The 17,811-nt window shown below is 49.7% G+C and overlaps 1 protein-coding gene across 5 annotated transcripts in view; it reads right to left on the bottom strand.

Annotated features, from left to right (window-relative positions):
- Positions 1-17,811, bottom strand: part of SCUBE2 (signal peptide, CUB domain and EGF like domain containing 2) — an 89,860-nt gene extending 72,049 nt beyond the window's left edge. For 2 of the 5 annotated variants that reach the window (XM_083164617.1, XM_083164619.1), the window contains exons 1-4: positions 16,903-17,810; positions 7,042-7,164; positions 5,984-6,109; positions 2,024-2,158 (exon numbers count right to left, since the gene is read on the bottom strand). In XM_083164617.1, the coding sequence (XP_083020743.1) occupies positions 2,024-2,158; positions 5,984-6,109; positions 7,042-7,164; positions 16,903-17,044 (526 nt within the window). In that variant the 5' untranslated portion in view covers positions 17,045-17,810. Of the gene's footprint in view, positions 1-2,023; positions 2,159-5,983; positions 6,110-7,041; positions 7,165-16,902 lie in introns of all 5 variants that reach the window. The other 3 variants (XM_083164618.1, XM_083164620.1, XM_083164621.1) reach the window with 3 other exon arrangements.

The raw sequence follows: 17,811 nt of genomic DNA, 5'->3' as shown, positions 1-17,811 counted from the left end.
CCCGGGGGAGCTTGATTAGATTGGCACTTGATGTGCCATTTTTTACATGTGATAAATCGTCTCGATTTATCACATGTAAAAAACCCGGGGAGCAGGGGGGGGGGGGGGGGGGGTTTTGATGTCCCCTCAGATCCGATGCGCGGTCCCGTGCGCATCGGATCTGCGTCGGGTGGTCGGACCTGCTGCACGTCCGACCACCCGACTTGGGACCTAGTGGGGCGGTGCGGCGGTGGAGGGAGCAGGGGGGGCTGGGGACGCTGCGGGGGACACAGGCGGCATAGAGCCGGGCAGAGGGAGCCGGGAGCTGTCAGTGCTAGAAAAAAAGCCTACTGTATACAATGAATGGGCAGCCTGTGATTGGCTGAGCGCTCTCTCAGCCAATTGCTGACTGGCTGAGAGAGCGCTCAGCCAATCACAGGCCGCCCATTCATTGTATGGGCTTTTTTTTTTTAATTCAGTGCTGACAGCTCCCGGCTCCCCCCGCCCGGCTCTATGCCGCCTGTGTCCCTCGCAGCGTCCCCAGCCCCCCCTGCTCCCTCCACCGCCGCACCGCCCCACTAGGTCCCAAGTCGGGTGGTCGGACGTGCAGCAGGTCCGACCACCCGACGCAGATCCGATGCGCACGGGACCGCGCATCGGATCTGAGGGGACATCAAAACTAGCCGATTTTGGTCCGATTTAGGCCAGATCCGACTGATCTGGCCTAAATCTGACCAAAATCGGCTAGTGTATGGGGGCCTTTAGAGAATCTGGCCGTGAGTAATAACAGACAGACACCGAGGTCAGAGGATTCGGCATGAAAAGCCGGCGGTCGGGATCCCGGCGTTCAAAATCCCGACGCCGGAATCCCGAACGCCGAAATCCCGACAAGGGGGGGACGTGGATCGCCCCCCCTTGAGGGCTCGCTGCGCTCGCCACGCAGCGGGCCCGGTGCCTCGCTACGCTCGGCACACTAATTTATTCTCCCTCCGAGGGTGTCGTGGACACCCACGGGGGGGAGAAAGTGCCAGGATTTCGGCGTTCGGGATTCCGGCGGCGGGTTTTTGAACGCTGGGATCCCGAACGCCGGGATTTAAACTGCATCCCAGGTCAGAGGGCCCTGCTCATCAGCTAACAATCTCTGGGCCAGATGCACTAAGCTTCAAAAGTGATAAACAGCCAGCCAATTAGCTTCTACCTGCCATGTCACAGGCTGGGTTTGAAAAGTGTCAGACAGGAGCTGATTGGTTCGTTGTTTATCACTCTCCATTTTATCACTTTTGAAGCTTAGTGCATCTGGCCCTGTAGTAGTACAGCAAGAATTGGGCCTTGGTGGACATGAAAGCAGATTACTTACACACAAGGGACCTTATTCTGGTCCACGCGCACCTGTGCGAATTAGCATTTGTGCAGATTGTTCGCCGGGCACTCGCACGCAAGACTGCAGGCGGGGGGTGTGGGGGAGCGTTTCATGGGTGTTCCAATGAAAATGTTGGGTGCTCCCATGGAATTTACCCAGTGACACGGGTGCCGGGGTTGGGCAGCTGACATCACCGCAACGTTCTCCTCGCGAACACACGCAAAAACAAAAACACCGCAAAGTGTCTCAGTTTTGCGTGCACCTTCCCTCGACGACCATCGAATGATGCAGGTGTTTCTCCATAGCTGCGAATGGATGTTTAGCATCGCAGACAGGCGGGAGAATTCTCCCTGCGAATGGGGGCAGCGCCATATTAGAGATGTGCAGGTTCGCATTTACCCGGAAGTCAAAACGGGATCTTATTGGCTATCGGTTGTCACATGATTTGAAGTCAAAACATGTGACAGCCGATAGCCAATAAGAAAATCCGGGTAAATCCAAACCTGCACATCTCTACGGTATATGCAGTGCTCACAGTGCTCACGAACCTCGCAGCGCTGCGTGTCACCCAGAATAACCCCTATTGTATAGCATAATGTCATTTATACATTAAAGCAGAGGATTTGTGCAGACTGTAAAGATCAGCTCCCCCCATCCAGGAGCCCCCCTCATTCTATCACTCACCTTCCGAGCGATGAATGCATGTGTGCTGGTTATCGCTCAGGAAGAAGCCGTCATTGCAGCGACACTGGTAACTTCCCAAGGTGTTGACACAGGTTTGCTGGCAGCCACCGTTGTTAGACAGACACTCGTCCACGTCTAGGAGAGGACAGAGAATATCAGAGGGACGCCTCCACACATCATCCAACATGGCTACCAAACTCCCCACTTATCCAACAACCTATCAGCAGTGATGGGGTTAATCGGCTCTGTATAAACGCAGACGCTTCAGTGCTTTGCTGTTCTCAGTAGTCTACACAATTAACCTCCTCATTTAACAAAGCTAATAGCTTAATACTCCTCTCGCCCCCTCCTGAGATGTTTGCAGCCCAAACACAATAGCCCCTCTGCTATAAAGGGGATTCATTTGCATCCTTATAGAGAATTGACCTCATCAAACTTTATAGTTTCTCCCCGGCAAGGTCCGGTCACCCCTCGTCCTCTCATGTGTGAGCTGATTAACTCTAAACCCTCTATTCACTGCTCCAGTCCTCCACACAATGAGAGTCGCACATTCCTGTCAGCCGGGATGGGTGCGCTGAGCTGTGCCACCATATAACCCGGCACTCAGATAAATATACCACAGAGACACTGACTATCATCTGCAGAACTGATGTATTTGGGGCCACAAATTCCGCTATTTCAGTTTTTATTGGTATTGACGCAGTAACTAAAACATAGGACAAACAAGGAGAACAAAAGGAAATTGTGGAATTATTTTGATTAACAAAATATGGTACTTGTTTCCTAGCACGGCCACAATCTTGGGCATCGTGTACCTTTAAGTTAAGGTACACGATGCCCACGATGGACCCGATTTCCTTTGAAATCAGGTCCATTTTGTCGGCAAAGTAAAAATCGCGGGCATCGTGTGGGTCGGGACCATTAACATTGGCTCCGACGCGACCGACGCGATGCCCCCGATTTCCCCATAGGCTTCAATGTTAAAATAATTTTTAACATTGAAATCGGGAGCATCGCGTCGGTCTTGTGCCATTATAATGGCACAAGATGAGATGGACTTGATTAAGTCCATCTCACATAGTAAAAAATGTGAAATGGGCCAATATGACCCATTTCACATTATATATGTCCCCGTCATCACCCCACGATTGACACCAACCCGAAGCGTGGCGAGCGGCGTCCTCCGACCTTTTCATTCCCCTACTATCCACTTAGGCGTGGAGTTGAGAATATAAAGTGTGGCGAGTGCAGCGAGCCACCGAGCCCGAAGCGTGGCGAGCGCAGTGAGCCCCGCGAGGGGACGCGTATACCTGTAAAGTTATACGCGTCCCCTCGCCACGCTTCGGGCTCGGTGGCTCGCCACACTTTATATTCTCAACTCCACGCCGACGTGGATAGTAGGGGAATGAAAAGGTCGGAGGACGCGCACCGCCACCCTCGCTGCGCTCGCCACGCTTTGGGTTGGCGTCAATCGTGGGGTGGGGTTTACGGTGTTAAATTTGAGGGTCTGGGGAATATTTTACATTGAATCCAATGTAAAATCGGGTCCCAGGGACCCTATTCACATTTGATTCAATTAAAAAATCGGGTCGGTCGCGTCGGTCGCATCGCATGCGACCAAATCGCATGCGATGCGACCGACGCGATTTTTCCGACACGACCACCCCGATGGAAATCGGTGTGGCCGTGCTAGGAAACAAGTACCCAAAATATTATCTCCTCAAAGCAGCCGCCTTTTGCAGACGTAACTTCCGGCGGTCTTTCTACAATGGAAATTAGTCTGATTGACTCTAATTTCAAAGCAGGATCTTATTGGCTATCAACTGTCAACAACTCTCATGTGATTTGGGATAGCCAATAAGATCCTGCTTTGAAATCAGAGTAAATCAGAGTAAATCAGAACCTGCACATCTCTAATGGAAATCAGATATTGATGGGGATGATCACCCCGATACTGCAGCGGCAGTTCCTGCTTTGCCATCGCTGACTGTTTGCAGGGCAATTGCCAGCCGGCAGGCGTTAGTAGGGGGCACGTCAGCGTTTTTCTACGAGTATCCCGGAAACCGCAAGTGGCGCCCGGCCATTGGGAGCGAGGGCCGCTGATGTCAGCAGCAACATTTATTTACCCACGGCCGTCACAGCGCTGAGAATTGCGCTATAATTACTCTGTGGCTGCGGACAGGGAGAAATCCATTTGGCGGGGTGGCATTTACCTGATCGCCTGGCTCCGAAGGGTCGCAGTGATCAGGTGTGAATTTGGCCCATAGGGTTAGGCTGAGGGGAAGGAAAGTTAGGGTGCGGTGATGGGGGTTAGGTTTAGGATGCAGGGAATGGGGGATATATTTAGGTACTAGCAGAGAGGGTTAGGCTGCTGCATGAAAGGGGGGGGTAGGGGGAGAAGGTTACGGTATGTTTGGAGCCTCTGACGGGATTCTCTGTATCGGAAGGCCGGGGTCAGTCTTTCGACCGTGGGGATATTGCATGAATGCCATTTTGCTATAGTCTGGCAGTATGTCTTGGGCCATTATCACAGAGGAACCATCTTGTAGCCTGCTCTGTGCTGTACAAATACCTTCTGGGGTGGACCAATGATTCAATGCTTCATCAGTCCATAAGGGCCTCTCCCAGCCTCCCACCTGCAGGCTACGTGGCCTCTCCCAGCCTCCCACCTGCAGGCTACATGGCCTCTCCCAGCCTCCCACCTGCAGGCTACGTGGCCTCTCCCAGCCTCCCGCCTGCAGGCTACGTGGCCTCTCCCAGCCTCCCACCTGCAGGCTACGTGGCCTCTCCCAGCCTCCCACCTGCAGGCTACGTGGCCTCTCCCAGCCTCCCACCTGCAGGCTACGTGGCCTCTCCCAGCCTCCCACCTGCAGGCTACGTGGCCTCTCCCAGCCTCCCGCCTGCAGGCTACGTGGCCTCTCCCAGCCTCCCGCCTGCAGGCTACGTGGCCTCTCCCAGCCTCCCACCTGCAGGCTACGTGGCCTCTCCCAGCCTCCGACCTGCAGGCTACGTGGCCTCTCCCAGCCTCCCACCTGCAGGCTACGTGGCCTCTCCCAGCCTCCCACCCGCAGGCTACGTGGCCTCTCCCAGCCTCCCACCTGCAGGCTACATGGCCTCCGCTACTGCACAACACCTGTAAGTTCTTATCCCATAACTTGTTGTATATAAAAACTGGGAAGATGGGGCAAGTGGTTCCCTTGTCCCCATCTTACCTCACAGATGACATTTCTGTGGTCCCATGAGCACCGTGTCACCCTAGTAATATATCTGTGTCTTCACAGACCGGGACCCTCCTCCAGCAAGGAACAAAAGCTCCGTTCTGGGATTTCCCAATTACATTTCAGTCACACTGTGGCGATTTCTCAGTTCAGTTCCCTTATGTGACGGTCAATTGGCATTACCCTTATTATTATCTATCCTTATTTACTTTATCAATCTTTATTAGTTATTAGCATTTCCCTGTTATGCTGCACTGCAGGTGGGACAGATGCAACAAGTGCAGAGAGAGTTAGATTTGGGTGGGGTGTGTTTAAACTGAAATGTTAATTGCAGTGTAAAAATAAAACAGCCAGTATTTACCCTGTACAGAAACAAAATAACTTCACCCAAATCTAACTCTCTCTGCACACGTTACATCTGGCCCACCTGCAGCACAGCATGGCTTTGTCCATCTTGAGAAAAATGTTATCCTGCAATCAGGTCTGAATTAGGTCCAATGCACTGAGCTAATTAGTAATTACAAAGTGCTCGTGCCGTACAAGCTAGCCAAGTTTGGAGAGAGATAAAGTGGAAAAAGTGCCGGCCAATCAGCTTCCAACTGCTACATTACTAGCTGTGTTTGAAAATTGACTGGAGCTGATTGGTCTGTACTTGAACTCTTTCCACTTGATAGATAGATAGATAGATAGATAGATAGATAGATAGATAGATAGATAGATAGTATCAATCTAAATAGCTTACCAATGCAGTTATGCCCATCGTGCGCCAACTGGAAGCCATCATAGCAAGTGCAGCGGTAATTCCCGGGAATGTTGGTGCACTCGTGGACGCAGTCTCCATTGTACTCATTGTCACATTCATCAATGTCTAGGGGGATAAAGCAAGAGTGAGTAAGATGGATGCAGGCAGCGGTCACAGCTCAGTGACTTGTGAAAATACTCTGCCCTCTCTGTAAAAGCTGGATTGTCTTGCAAATAGACTGTTTTTGTTGCCGGCCCCTCAGAACTGAAGTGGATGTGGAGTGAGAGTTGTATCGAGTGACACTCAGGGAGGCTGATTAATGAGCATCCATGTCACTGACACCGAGGGGTTAAACCCACAATTTCTGTATTCCGCTTTGTGTCCCGCACAGATCTGACCCCTCGTTACATGTTTATTGTATGTAAGATGAACTTGATTAATTAAAGGTCATAATCCTTAAAATATTTGTAATTAGACACAAAATACAATAGTAATAAAACTGCGTGCTTAAATACGAACAAAAAAAGGTAATGCTCACTATAATTCAAATTCCATGTAAAATAAATATATATCACACCATCAAATAAATTTTTTTCCCGTTGATAATAAAATTCAGGCTAGACTGGCTTTCATTCTACACTCTGCATTAAAGTTCTCAGTGTGAAAAGTCTGACGATAATCGCTCAGTTCCATGACCAGTGGCGGATCCAGGAGTGGGGCTGCAGCATAGTTGAAAATTCAACTGCCAATGAGTCAGTTTGGAATGTCAGTTGGTGGCAGTGGGTGTGGTTCCCCTATTTGAATTTTGAAATGTGCTGCAGCCCCACCCCTCCAGAATCGCAGCGGTCGGGATTTTAATCATGATATTCTCCATATTAAACACTGCTGTGCCGGTCATTTTGTTTGCATATCTATAGTTACACACAGCAGCTAAACCTCAGAAATCCCACGTATCAGATCACAATGGACACTTCAATAGTTATCATCCGTTACATCGTGTTTCCTCTCCGCCTCCCCCACCGAGTATTCTGGGAGCCTGGACGGAGAACCCCGCTCACCTTCGCACGCTGTGCCGTCTCCTTTGAAGCCGGTTTTGCAAATACACTTGTAAGCGGTGGGGGTGTCCTGGCATATTGCGTCAATGTGGCAGCCATCGATTCCCAGCGCACATTCGTCGACCCCTGCGGAGAGAGAGCAGCGGAATCATGAAGCGTTTATGTGGAATTCACCAATGCTCACTGCACCCCTCGCACACTGGCCTGGGCCCCACTTTTCCTATGTGCAAGCGCCCCGCTGCCCATTTATTTTGGCACAGTTTTGCCTTGTAAGTAGTGACGTTTTTTACGGTAAAATCTGCCACTGTGTGGAGCCAGATGTAGTCCGTGACACTGCATTGGCTTCCCTGTGATTGGAAGTCCAACCTGCCAGTCACCAAGGCATTATCATTGGGAGGTGTTCCCTCCCTCTGGGACGCCTCTACGGGCTGCTTCAGCTGCAGCCCAAAGAATCCAGGGTGTGCGCATGCACAGTACCGAGGATGATACTGCGGTCACCGGTCCCGATGCCTGTTATCTGCAGTGTACAGACACCAGGGAGGTGATTAAGCATCTACGGGCTGCTGCCGAAGCAGCCAATAGAAGCCGGGTGCATGTGCTGGTCCTGCAGCCTATAGAAGCCGGGTGCATGTGCTGGTCCTGCAGCCTATAGAAGCCGGGTGCATGTGCTGGTCCTGCAGCCTATAGAAGCCGGGTGCATGTGCTGGTCCTGCAGCCTATAGAAGCCGGGTGCATGTGCTGGTCCTGCAGCCTATAGAAGCCGGGTGCATGTGCTGGTCCTGTAGCCTATAGAAGCCGGGTGCATGCGCTGGTCCTGCAGCCTATAGAAGCCGGGTGCATGCGCTGGTCCTGCGGCCTATAGAAGCCGGGTGCATGTGCTGGTCCTGCGGCCTATAGAAGCCGGGTGCATGTGCTGGTCCTGCAGCCTATAGAAGCCGGGTGCATGTGCTGGTCCTGCAGCCTATAGAAGCCGGGTGCATGTGCTGGTCCTGCAGCCTGTAGAAGCCGGGTGCATGTGCTGGTCCTGCAGCCTGTAGAAGCCGGGTGCATGTGCTGGTCCTGCAGCCTATAGAAGCCGGGTGCATGCGCTGGTCCTGCAGCCTATAGAAGCCGGGTGCATGCGCTGGTCCTGCAGCCTATAGAAGCCGGGTGCATGTGCTGGTCCTGCAGCCTATAGAAGCCGGGTGCATGCGCTGGTCCTGCAGCCTATAGAAGCCGGGTGCATGCGCTGGTCCTGCAGCCTATAGAAGCCGGGTGCATGCGCTGGTCCTGCGGCCTATAGAAGCCGGGTGCATGCGCTGGTCCTGCAGCCTATAGAAGCCGGGTGCATGCGCTGGTCCTGCAGCCTATAGAAGCCGGGTGCATGCGCTGGTCCTGCAGCCTATAGAAGCCAGGTGCATGCGCTGGTCCTGCAGCCTATAGAAGCCGGGTGCATGTGCTGGTCCTGCAGCCTATAGAAGCCGGGTGCATGTGCTGGTCCTGCGGCCTATAGAAGCCGGGTGCATGTGCTGGTCCTGCGGCCTATAGAAGCCGGGTGCATGTGCTGGTCCTGCGGCCTATAGAAGCCGGGTGCATGTGCTGGTCCTGCAGCCTATAGAAGCCGGGTGCATGCGCTGGTCCTGTAGCCTATAGAAGCCGGGTGCATGTGCTGGTCCTGCAGCCTATAGAAGCCGGGTGCATGCGCTGGTCCTGCAGCCTATAGAAGCCGGGTGCATGCGCTGGTCCTGCAGCCTATAGAAGCCGGGTGCATGTGCTGGTCCTGCATTCTATAGAAGCCGGGTGCATGTGCTGGTCCTGCAGCCTATAGAAGCCGGGTGCATGTGCTGGTCCTGCAGCCTATAGAAGCCGGGTGCATGTGCTGGTCCTGCGGCCACCAGCGGATGCGTGGGGGGCGGCATCGCAGCAAGGGGAAGCCCCCCTCCTACACTGAGGTGGGAGCCGCCGCTTCTTGTAAGTGATAGCCCCTTTAAAAATATATCCAAGTTCGTCCAGGATCCAGCAGAGCCACCGAGCTCAGGCGACATTACATCCCGGCCCAAAAGGTCGACTTGCACTAGGTCAACGCATCAAAATGTCGACATTAGTTTTTTATGGCATGGCTTTTATTGTTACCCCCCCCCCCCCCCCGAAAACCTGTTGTGTGAGTCACCCTTTTTTGTCAGTGTCGATAGTGCATGTCGACCTTTCGATGTCGACCTATTAATTGTCTACCTAGACATATTCCGCAAGTCATGTCCCAGCACAGGGCCGACGGGATGAATTCAGCAAGGTTCTCTGCTTTCACTCAATGTCTGGCAAACGTTCTCTCCTAGCTGAGGCTCATTCCCATTTCTGCTTATTTGGAGACACCAAGAACTTGATTCTTTAGTCACTGATCCAGCACAACTCTCAGTCTGGCTCTGTTCTCCCTCCAGAAAGTTCTAGAAGTAGCGCTGTACGCTGATATCTATGGAGGAGATTCCGATAGGGGGAGGGTCTATCCCACAGCCAACCGTATGCGCTCCATGGGGAACTCCCAGAAAATGCCCCCTACTGGCCGCAGGGTTCACATGCTCATTCGATCATCGCTCGTGCTGGCGTAACCGCGCCATCGGATGTGAATCAGAGTCCCAGAGCGTGGCGATTACAATAGGTTCCAGCCCTTTGCAAAATGCTGAATAATTACCCCTTTGAGTGCCAACATCTCTCTGAGTGATGTGGAAAATAGCCACCAAAATCGCCAGCGTCGCTCACATGTGTTATATAAATTCAAATAAAAAATGTTGTGTAAAAAAAAAAAAAAGATGATAAATTTCCTATATCAGGTCACATTACCGGTCATTCTGATGAATAAAACAGTTTTCTTGGCAATACTCACACCTATTTTGACAAATTCACTTGGCACTCAAAGGGTTATATAGATCCGGTGTGAAACAGGGGGCTTTACCCCATGCTCAATTGAATCCCCCCCCCCATGAGTCACGTTCCAGAATTCACAACACCGATGTTTATATTTCAGGAGCAGGGGCAAGCTCCTTTGCTAGAATTAGTGGAACGCAATACAGGGAAACCAGGATCACTGATAAGTCATACAACAGGCAAAATATATCAAAGAATAACAGATGTATCAACATTGTAGATGCTATTTATATTAGGATTACATGCAAAAACTCTAATCCATGCTCTCATCATCTCACGCATTGATTATTGCAATAGTCTCCTTATTGGCCTTCCCCAATACAGACTCTCACCACTACAGTCCATTATGAATGCAGCTGCAAGGCTAATCTTCCTAGCCAGACGTTCATCGTCTGCAAAGCTACTCTGTCAGTCACTTCATTGGTTACCTGTATTCTACCGTATTCAATACAAAATTCTTTTACTTACACACAAAGCCATAAACCAAACTACACCAACATACATATCTTCTCTTATCTCAAAATATCATCCAACACGACCTCTACGCTCCTCCCAAGATCTGCGTCTCTCATCCACACTCATTACCCGTTCCCATTCCCGACTGCAGGACTTTCTTCGGGCTGCACCCACTCTGTGGAATGCCCTCCCAAGCACAATAAGACTCTCCTCCAGTCTCCAAACCTATAAGCGTTCCCTGAAGACTCATCTCTTCAGGCAAGCTTATCAAATTCCAGAACCAGTCATAGAACCTTGCATTCTGGTGGAATCGATGCAATAAAGAATACAGTATATATCCATATGTATCAGTGCCTATTTCCCTATAGATTGTAAGCTTGCGAGCAGGGCCCTCCTACATTTTGACTGTCTGTAAATACCCTGTTTTGTTGTATCACTGTCTGCTATTGTAAAGCGCAACGGAATATGCTGCGCTATATAAGAAACTGTTAATAAATAAATAATAAATAAATAAAGTCCCAGCATTTTCCATAACCGTTGCAAACATTCACTTTTCTCGTCCTCTATGACTATATACCTGCAACAGTTTACTATACAACCCCAGCAGCGAAATAGTAATAAAGTTGTGGCCTCCAGTATTTATCCTCCTTTGTCTGCAACACCTGGCTGCACCTGCCTGCAATCTCCTCAGCTCGCACAGGAAGTAATGTGTGTACAGAGAGACAAAAGAACATCACTGTAACAGTATATAGATCACATCCTTATACAGGGCTCAACTGCTGTATTTCTTCTAGGACAAGTTTTAGTTACCTCATGAGAATTAGGATCCTATGACATCATGAAAATGCTAATTATCTGTTCACTAAGAGCGTTGGAGTTTAATAAACTTCAGTAGGGATGATGAAATTATATATTTATTAGTGACATCACTGAGAATTTAGACTATCTAGTCCAGGAGTAGCCAACTCCAGTCCTCGAGAGCTATCAACCTCACATGTACACAGGTGTACTCATTACTGACTGAAATATTTTAAAAGATCCACAGGTGGAGCAAAATACTTCAGTTGTGATTCTGTGAGGAGACATGGAAAACGTTAACTGTTGGTAGCTCTCGAAGACTGGAGTTGGCTACACCTGATCTAGTCACTAGGAACCAGTAACGCCACAAAGAATGTAGCCTATCCATTCGCTAGAAATTAGTGACATAACTGTGAATGCAGCCTATCCAGTCACTAGGAATTAGTGACATCACAAATAATGCAGCCTATCCAGTCACTAGGAAATAGTGGCATCACTGTGAATACAGACTATTTAGTTACTAGGAACCAGTGACATCACTGAAAATGCAATCTATTTAGTAACTAGGAAATGGTGACATCACTGAGAATGCAGCCTTTTCAGATACTAGGAAATAGTGACATCACTGTGAATGCAGCATATTTAGTCAGCGAGACCAGTGACGTCACTGAGAATGCAGCCTATCCAGCCACTAGAATCCAGTGACATCACTAAGAATGCAGCCTATTCAGTCACTAGAAAATGGTGACATCACTGAAAATTCAGCCTATCTAGTAACTAGAAAATGCCAGTGACATCACTGATAATGCAGCCTATTTAGTAACTCATTTCTCAATTCTCATTATGGCCCTTATTCAGATCTGATTGCAGTACAAAATTGTTCTCAAAATGGTCAAAACCATGGGCACTGCAGGTGGGGGAGCATGTCAACCATGGTGCGGCAACTAAGAACATTGAAGTTTACATACCTCTCGGAATGAGGCCCAGAATTAACCAACTAATTCATCTAATTCATTATCCTGCACATAATTATTAGTAGTCCTATATTGTCTAAACTTTATCAGTTAATATTTATTAAACATATATATATGCAATTCCAACAGTGTTATTATACCCAGGATAAGCGATGAAGAGACTTGTAATCCCCTATAATACGCACAGACAGTAACACGTGGAATTTACTTTCTCAGCAGCGATTATACCTGGAGATGACGCGTTACTGGGGCTCCGATGTGGCTCCGATGTGGCTGCTCTGGGCTTAAAGGTTTTAGTAATCTTGTATCGCAAAACAAGTCACCAAGTAAGTGCATGAGGCACCGTGTGCCTCACACCTCAGTGATGTCACAGGTTTCTAGCGAATATTGGGCCTGATTCTAGTTCACTCACAAATGCAAACTCCTTCTTTAATGGACAAAACCATGTGCACTGCAGGGGGGGGGGCAGATGTAACAGGTGCAGAGAGAGTTAGATTTGGGTGGGGTGAATTCAAACTGATATCTATATTGCAGTGTAAAAATAAAGCAGACAGTATTTACCCTGCACAGAAACAAAATAACTCACCCAAATCTAACTCTCTCTCTCTGCACATGTTACATCTGCCCCACCTGCAGTGCAGCATGGTTTTGTCCATTAAAGAAAGACTTTGCTTCTGCGAGTGAACCAGAATCAGGACCATTATTTCAGCCATTTGACGCTTTCTTTTAATCAAGTTCCCTGACATAGTATGCAATGACAGGCTATCAGGAAATGCTGGTATTTGTAGTTCCACCACAGCTACACAGTAACAAAATGATGTGCCCCCTCCTAACATAATTTGGATTAATATGGCAGCTTCTGTTCAGTCACAGGGCAACAAGCGGGTTCCACCTACTTGAAACATTAGAACCACTGACTCATAATAAGCAACGCGCCTGGAGACAACGTCACTGGGATGTGGAACTTGGCAATGAACTTAGATGGAAGTCTTATGTTTTGTGTGTGAGTATTGCGGAGTAATTCACAGCGAGCGGGAATACTGGCCGCCTTGTGAGGGTAAGTGGGAAAGGTTTTCTAGGCTCCACACAAAAAGTATCTGTGAGGGTTTAATTTACGGTCATCATTTCACTGGTAACTCCGTGTTCCCTGAAGAGTACATAGGGAGGAAGGGCCGGGGAATACTGGAATTTCGGGCAACCGTAAGGCATTACGGTGGTGGCGGTGCCCTGGAAGTCTCTGCACAAGAATATGCCACTTACACAGAGCAGAAGCAGTCACTTGGTAGCAATAGTCAGGCTTTGTTGTGTATCATGTATTATTGTGTCTGAAAGGAGATCTCTGTGTGGAGTTTGTATGTATCTCTGTGTTTGTGTTTTCTCAAAGCTTTTCAGAGCAGCTGTCACCAGTAGGGCCATCGGATAGACTCATGTAGAATACTTTTGCCATCGATGACACAGCAGAATATAATTTTTATATTCTTTTACAAAGGTGCAGGGCCACAAAGCATAGCCCCGCCCCCCAACAACCCAGAAGCCCCCCCCCCCCATGTTCTGATTGGCCTACAGGCCAGTTAATTAAAATAAAATGGATGATCATTGATGGCTAAAACTATCAATAGTCATCCATCACATATTATGTTACTATCGATGGCTAGTTGCAGTATCGCCATCAATGGCAACCATCGATGGTGACCACACCAATGGCCATCCCTAGTCACCAGGATCTGAATTACTTTGGTTGTTAAATATCCACCGTTACAACTCATGGCGAGTAGTAAACTTTATAATTGGGGGCCAGCCGAATAGGCCCTAAAACCACTAGAATACTGCTCAGTCTGTCTCCAAAACTACATTTGCGCAGAGGGCGGTCGGCATGAGGAATGTGTCGCTGGCAAATACTTGGCCAGGTAAGGAATCATGGGGCAGATGTATTAACCCTGGTGAAGTCATGAAATGGAAGGTTATAACGTAGCAGTCAATCAACTTCTAACTGCCATTTATCAAACCCAGCTAGTAACTTGACAGTAAACAGCTGATTGGCTGGTGTGTTATAACCTTCCACTTTATCACTTCTACTTCCACTTTATCACTTCACCGCAGGGTCGGAGTAAGGCTTCACAGCACCCTAGGCAAAACTTCAATCTACTGCACCACCGCCCCCCCCATACTGCCACTATCACCCACTTACCAACCCCTCAAGGCCTACTTGACTAACACTCCAGAATGGCAAAGAGGTTCCCAAAAATCAGGTGGTCCTCCCAGCCCCACCCCGGGAAGGTGGGCAAGTCCCCTGATTTCCCTGCAGGCCTTCCTTTGCCACCCAGACGAGGTCTTAAAAGTTTCACAGCAGCCACCTGCTTTAAGTAAAACAAAGATCCTCATAGACCAGTGTTTTTCAACCACTGTGCCGTGGCGTACTAGTGTGGCTTGAGCTGTTCTCAAGTGTGCCCCCAGATCTAGAGATGCCCAAACCAGTTTACAGCCACCACCAGTTCAACTATTATTTACTGGTCTCTTGTTTTCATTTAAAAGGGCCAATGTACCGGTATTTTATTTTTGTTACCTGTGGGGACCAGTGTGATCGTTTTTTATATGGGGGCCAATAGGTTTCATTTTTCTCCTTTGGGGGCCAATGTGTTTTACCCTGTGGTGACCTCATGGTGTGCCTTGGCAATAAAATTTTTTATTTGATATGCCGTAAGGTAAAAAGGTTGAAAATCACTGTCATAGACATTCTTTATTTTTGATAGGCAGACTTGGTGCCCTACATACAGCCCCCCCCCCCCAAATCCCAGCGCCCTAGGCAGCTGCCTAATGGTAGAGCCGGCCCTGCTTCACTCGGCTTAATAAATCTGCCCCCATACTGTAAACTATTGCAGTAGACTGAGCTGTAGAAATGGTTTAGGATTGCTAATTGCAGGTGAAGTAGCATTTATTGCATCTTACCTACGACTAGGTGGAGAGTTTGTGTTTTCCTGTCACAAATATATACTTAGTTGTGGTGTGGTATATGGTGCCGACAGTCGGGATCCCGACGTTGGATCCCGACTGGCCGGACTCAGACAGTGGGGCAAGTGCAACAAAGCCCCTTGCAGGCTCACTGCGCTCGCCACGCTGCGGGCACGGTGGCTCGCTACGCTTGCCACCTATTCTATTCTCCCTCTATGGGGGTCGTGGACCCCCACGATGGAGATTATAGCCGGTGGGGGACCCAGAGTGTCGAGGTTTTGACTGTCGGGATCCCAACTGTCGGGAAACTGTCCGGCACCCACTTAGTTGCTCACTGCTCACTTCCATAAACTGTTCCCCTTCTGCTGACGGAAGACAGTACCTGGGCTGTGTGCAGCAGTCCGGGCAATGTAAGTTTCCTTAGAAGCACAATACTGTTATTTGCGGACAATAGAACCACTGTAGGGACTCCAAAAAGATTTATAGGGCATGGCAATAATTGTCTGACTGTTGGGACTTGTGTCTGCAATGAGTGTAATGAAAAGGCCGAGTGTGTGAGCAGGGGATGCAGTTCTGGATGAGGGAGGCTGAGTAACAGCTGGATAGTAACAGCTTTGCTGGGACGCTGAGCACAGCAGCCCCCCTGGCTAACCCTGCGGGAGGAAGGTGAATCAGTCAGGGATATTGTGTCTAGTCTGTATCACACATCATTGCAGCTATGGAACAGGGCTCCTGTACTTGGGGCCTGGAGCCATAAATCACATTGGAATAATATTATATTTTCTAAAAGCCATAAATTAATAATATGTCACTTAAAGTATCATTGTGCAAATACACTTTTCATTTCTTTTTATAATCTGGTGGACTTTGGGACCACTTTGCACAGCTTCAAATTCACCCCACGAGGGAGCAGTCGGGATTCCGACGTCAGAGTATTGACTGTCGGAATCCCGACTTTCGGGGAGCCGAAATGGGGGGTCTGTGCATACGCCCAGGCAATAATGCGCATGTGCAACATTCCCGCAGCCAGCGCATTCAGCAAATGTTTCATTGGTGCTCGCTGCCTGATTGAGCCCTTTCTGCAATAGAGAAAACACTCCTTGTGTGTCAATGCCTAGTTCCCTATAGATTGTAAGCTTGCGAGCAGGGCCCTCCTACCTTTTTGACTTTCTGTAACTACCCAGTTTATCACTGTTTCCAATTGTAGAGGACAATGGAATCTTTTGCCCAATATAATAGCCTGTTAATAAATAAATAAGTGCTAGGAGGTATTGTTATCATGGCATGCTGGTACTTGTAGTCCCACATATTGTTGTCTCTCTCTCTGTTGTATATGAGCGGTATATCTAAGCAGTGGTGGAATGAGATGTTGCATGGGGATATACAATGCGAAGGACATTGGGTCAGGCTGTACTGGGTGGTCATGCAGGGACTTGTAGTTCTACAGCATTTGGCTGGGCTGAATGTGTATTTTCCTGCTGTATATGTAATTTGTGGCCTGCGTTAATAATCACCAGACAAGGGGTTAAACCTTGCAGGGGACACATACCATGCAGGACAATGGGGCACTTGCTAATCTCTCAGCTGGTGAGCTCTGACGTCACAGTGTCAATGTTACAGGATAAAAGTGACAAGTGAAATACTCTGCATTCCATTATAAAAGCAATACACCCCCTTACTGCAATGTGCTGCAGCCAGTCACCCCCAATATATATTCCCTCTCCCCACAATTGCCTTTGCTCTCTCTCTCATGCACAGACACATCACTGCAGAGCACAGGGGTACTTACCGGTGTGTGTCAGGGCCGCAGGGTGCGGAGCGGTGCAGAAGGGGAGGAGCAGCAGGAGGAGCCGGAGGGGAACCCCTAAGAACCCCATATTGACCCAGAGATAGGGGGCGCCCCTCCTTCTGCAGCTCCTACAGCCCCCCATCCTCGTGGGAGCCGTTCCCACTATTATTGCCCCTCCTACACTGTCCCCAAAACGGATAACCCTTCTGTTCCCTACACTGGAGACCCCTCTCCCAAACCCCTACTCCGGAGACCCCTCTCTAATGTTTGCCCCTACACTGGAGACCCCTCTCCCCTACACTTACCCCTACACCGGAGACCCCTCTGTCCTGACCTACACCGGAGACCCCTCTGTCCTGACCTACACCGGAGACCCCTCTGTCCTTACCTACACCGGAGACCCCTCTCCCCTACACTGGAGATCCCGCTCTCCTACACCGGAGACCCCTCTCCCCTACACTGGAGATCCCGCTCTCCTACACCGGAGACCCCTCTGTCCTGACTTACACCGGAGACCCCTCTCTCCTACACCAGAGACCCCTCTGTCCTGACTTACACCGGAGACCCCTCTCTCTTGCCCCTACACCGGAGACCCCTCTCTCCTACACCGGAGACCCCTCTCTCTTGCCCCTACACCGGAGACCCCTCTCTCTTGCCCCTACACCGGAGACCCCTCTCTCTTGCCCCTACACTGGAGACCCCTCTCTCTTGCCCCTACACTGGAGACCCCTCTCTCTTGCCCCTACACCGGAGACCCCTCTGTCCTGACCTACACTGGAGACCCCTCTCTCTTGCCCCTACACCGGAGACCCCTCTCTCTTGCCCCTACACTGGAGACCCCTCTCTCTTGCCCCTACACTGGAGACCCTCTCTCTTGCCTCTTGGGACCCCCCTCCTCATTCCCTTCCA

The sequence above is a fragment of the Crinia signifera genome, chromosome 11 (assembly GCF_055691185.1).
Source record: "Crinia signifera chromosome 11, ASM5569118v1, whole genome shotgun sequence".
NCBI lineage: Eukaryota > Metazoa > Chordata > Amphibia > Anura > Myobatrachidae > Crinia > Crinia signifera.
Note: the sequence above shows the minus strand (reverse complement) of the source record. Positions and strands in the feature narration are given on the sequence as shown.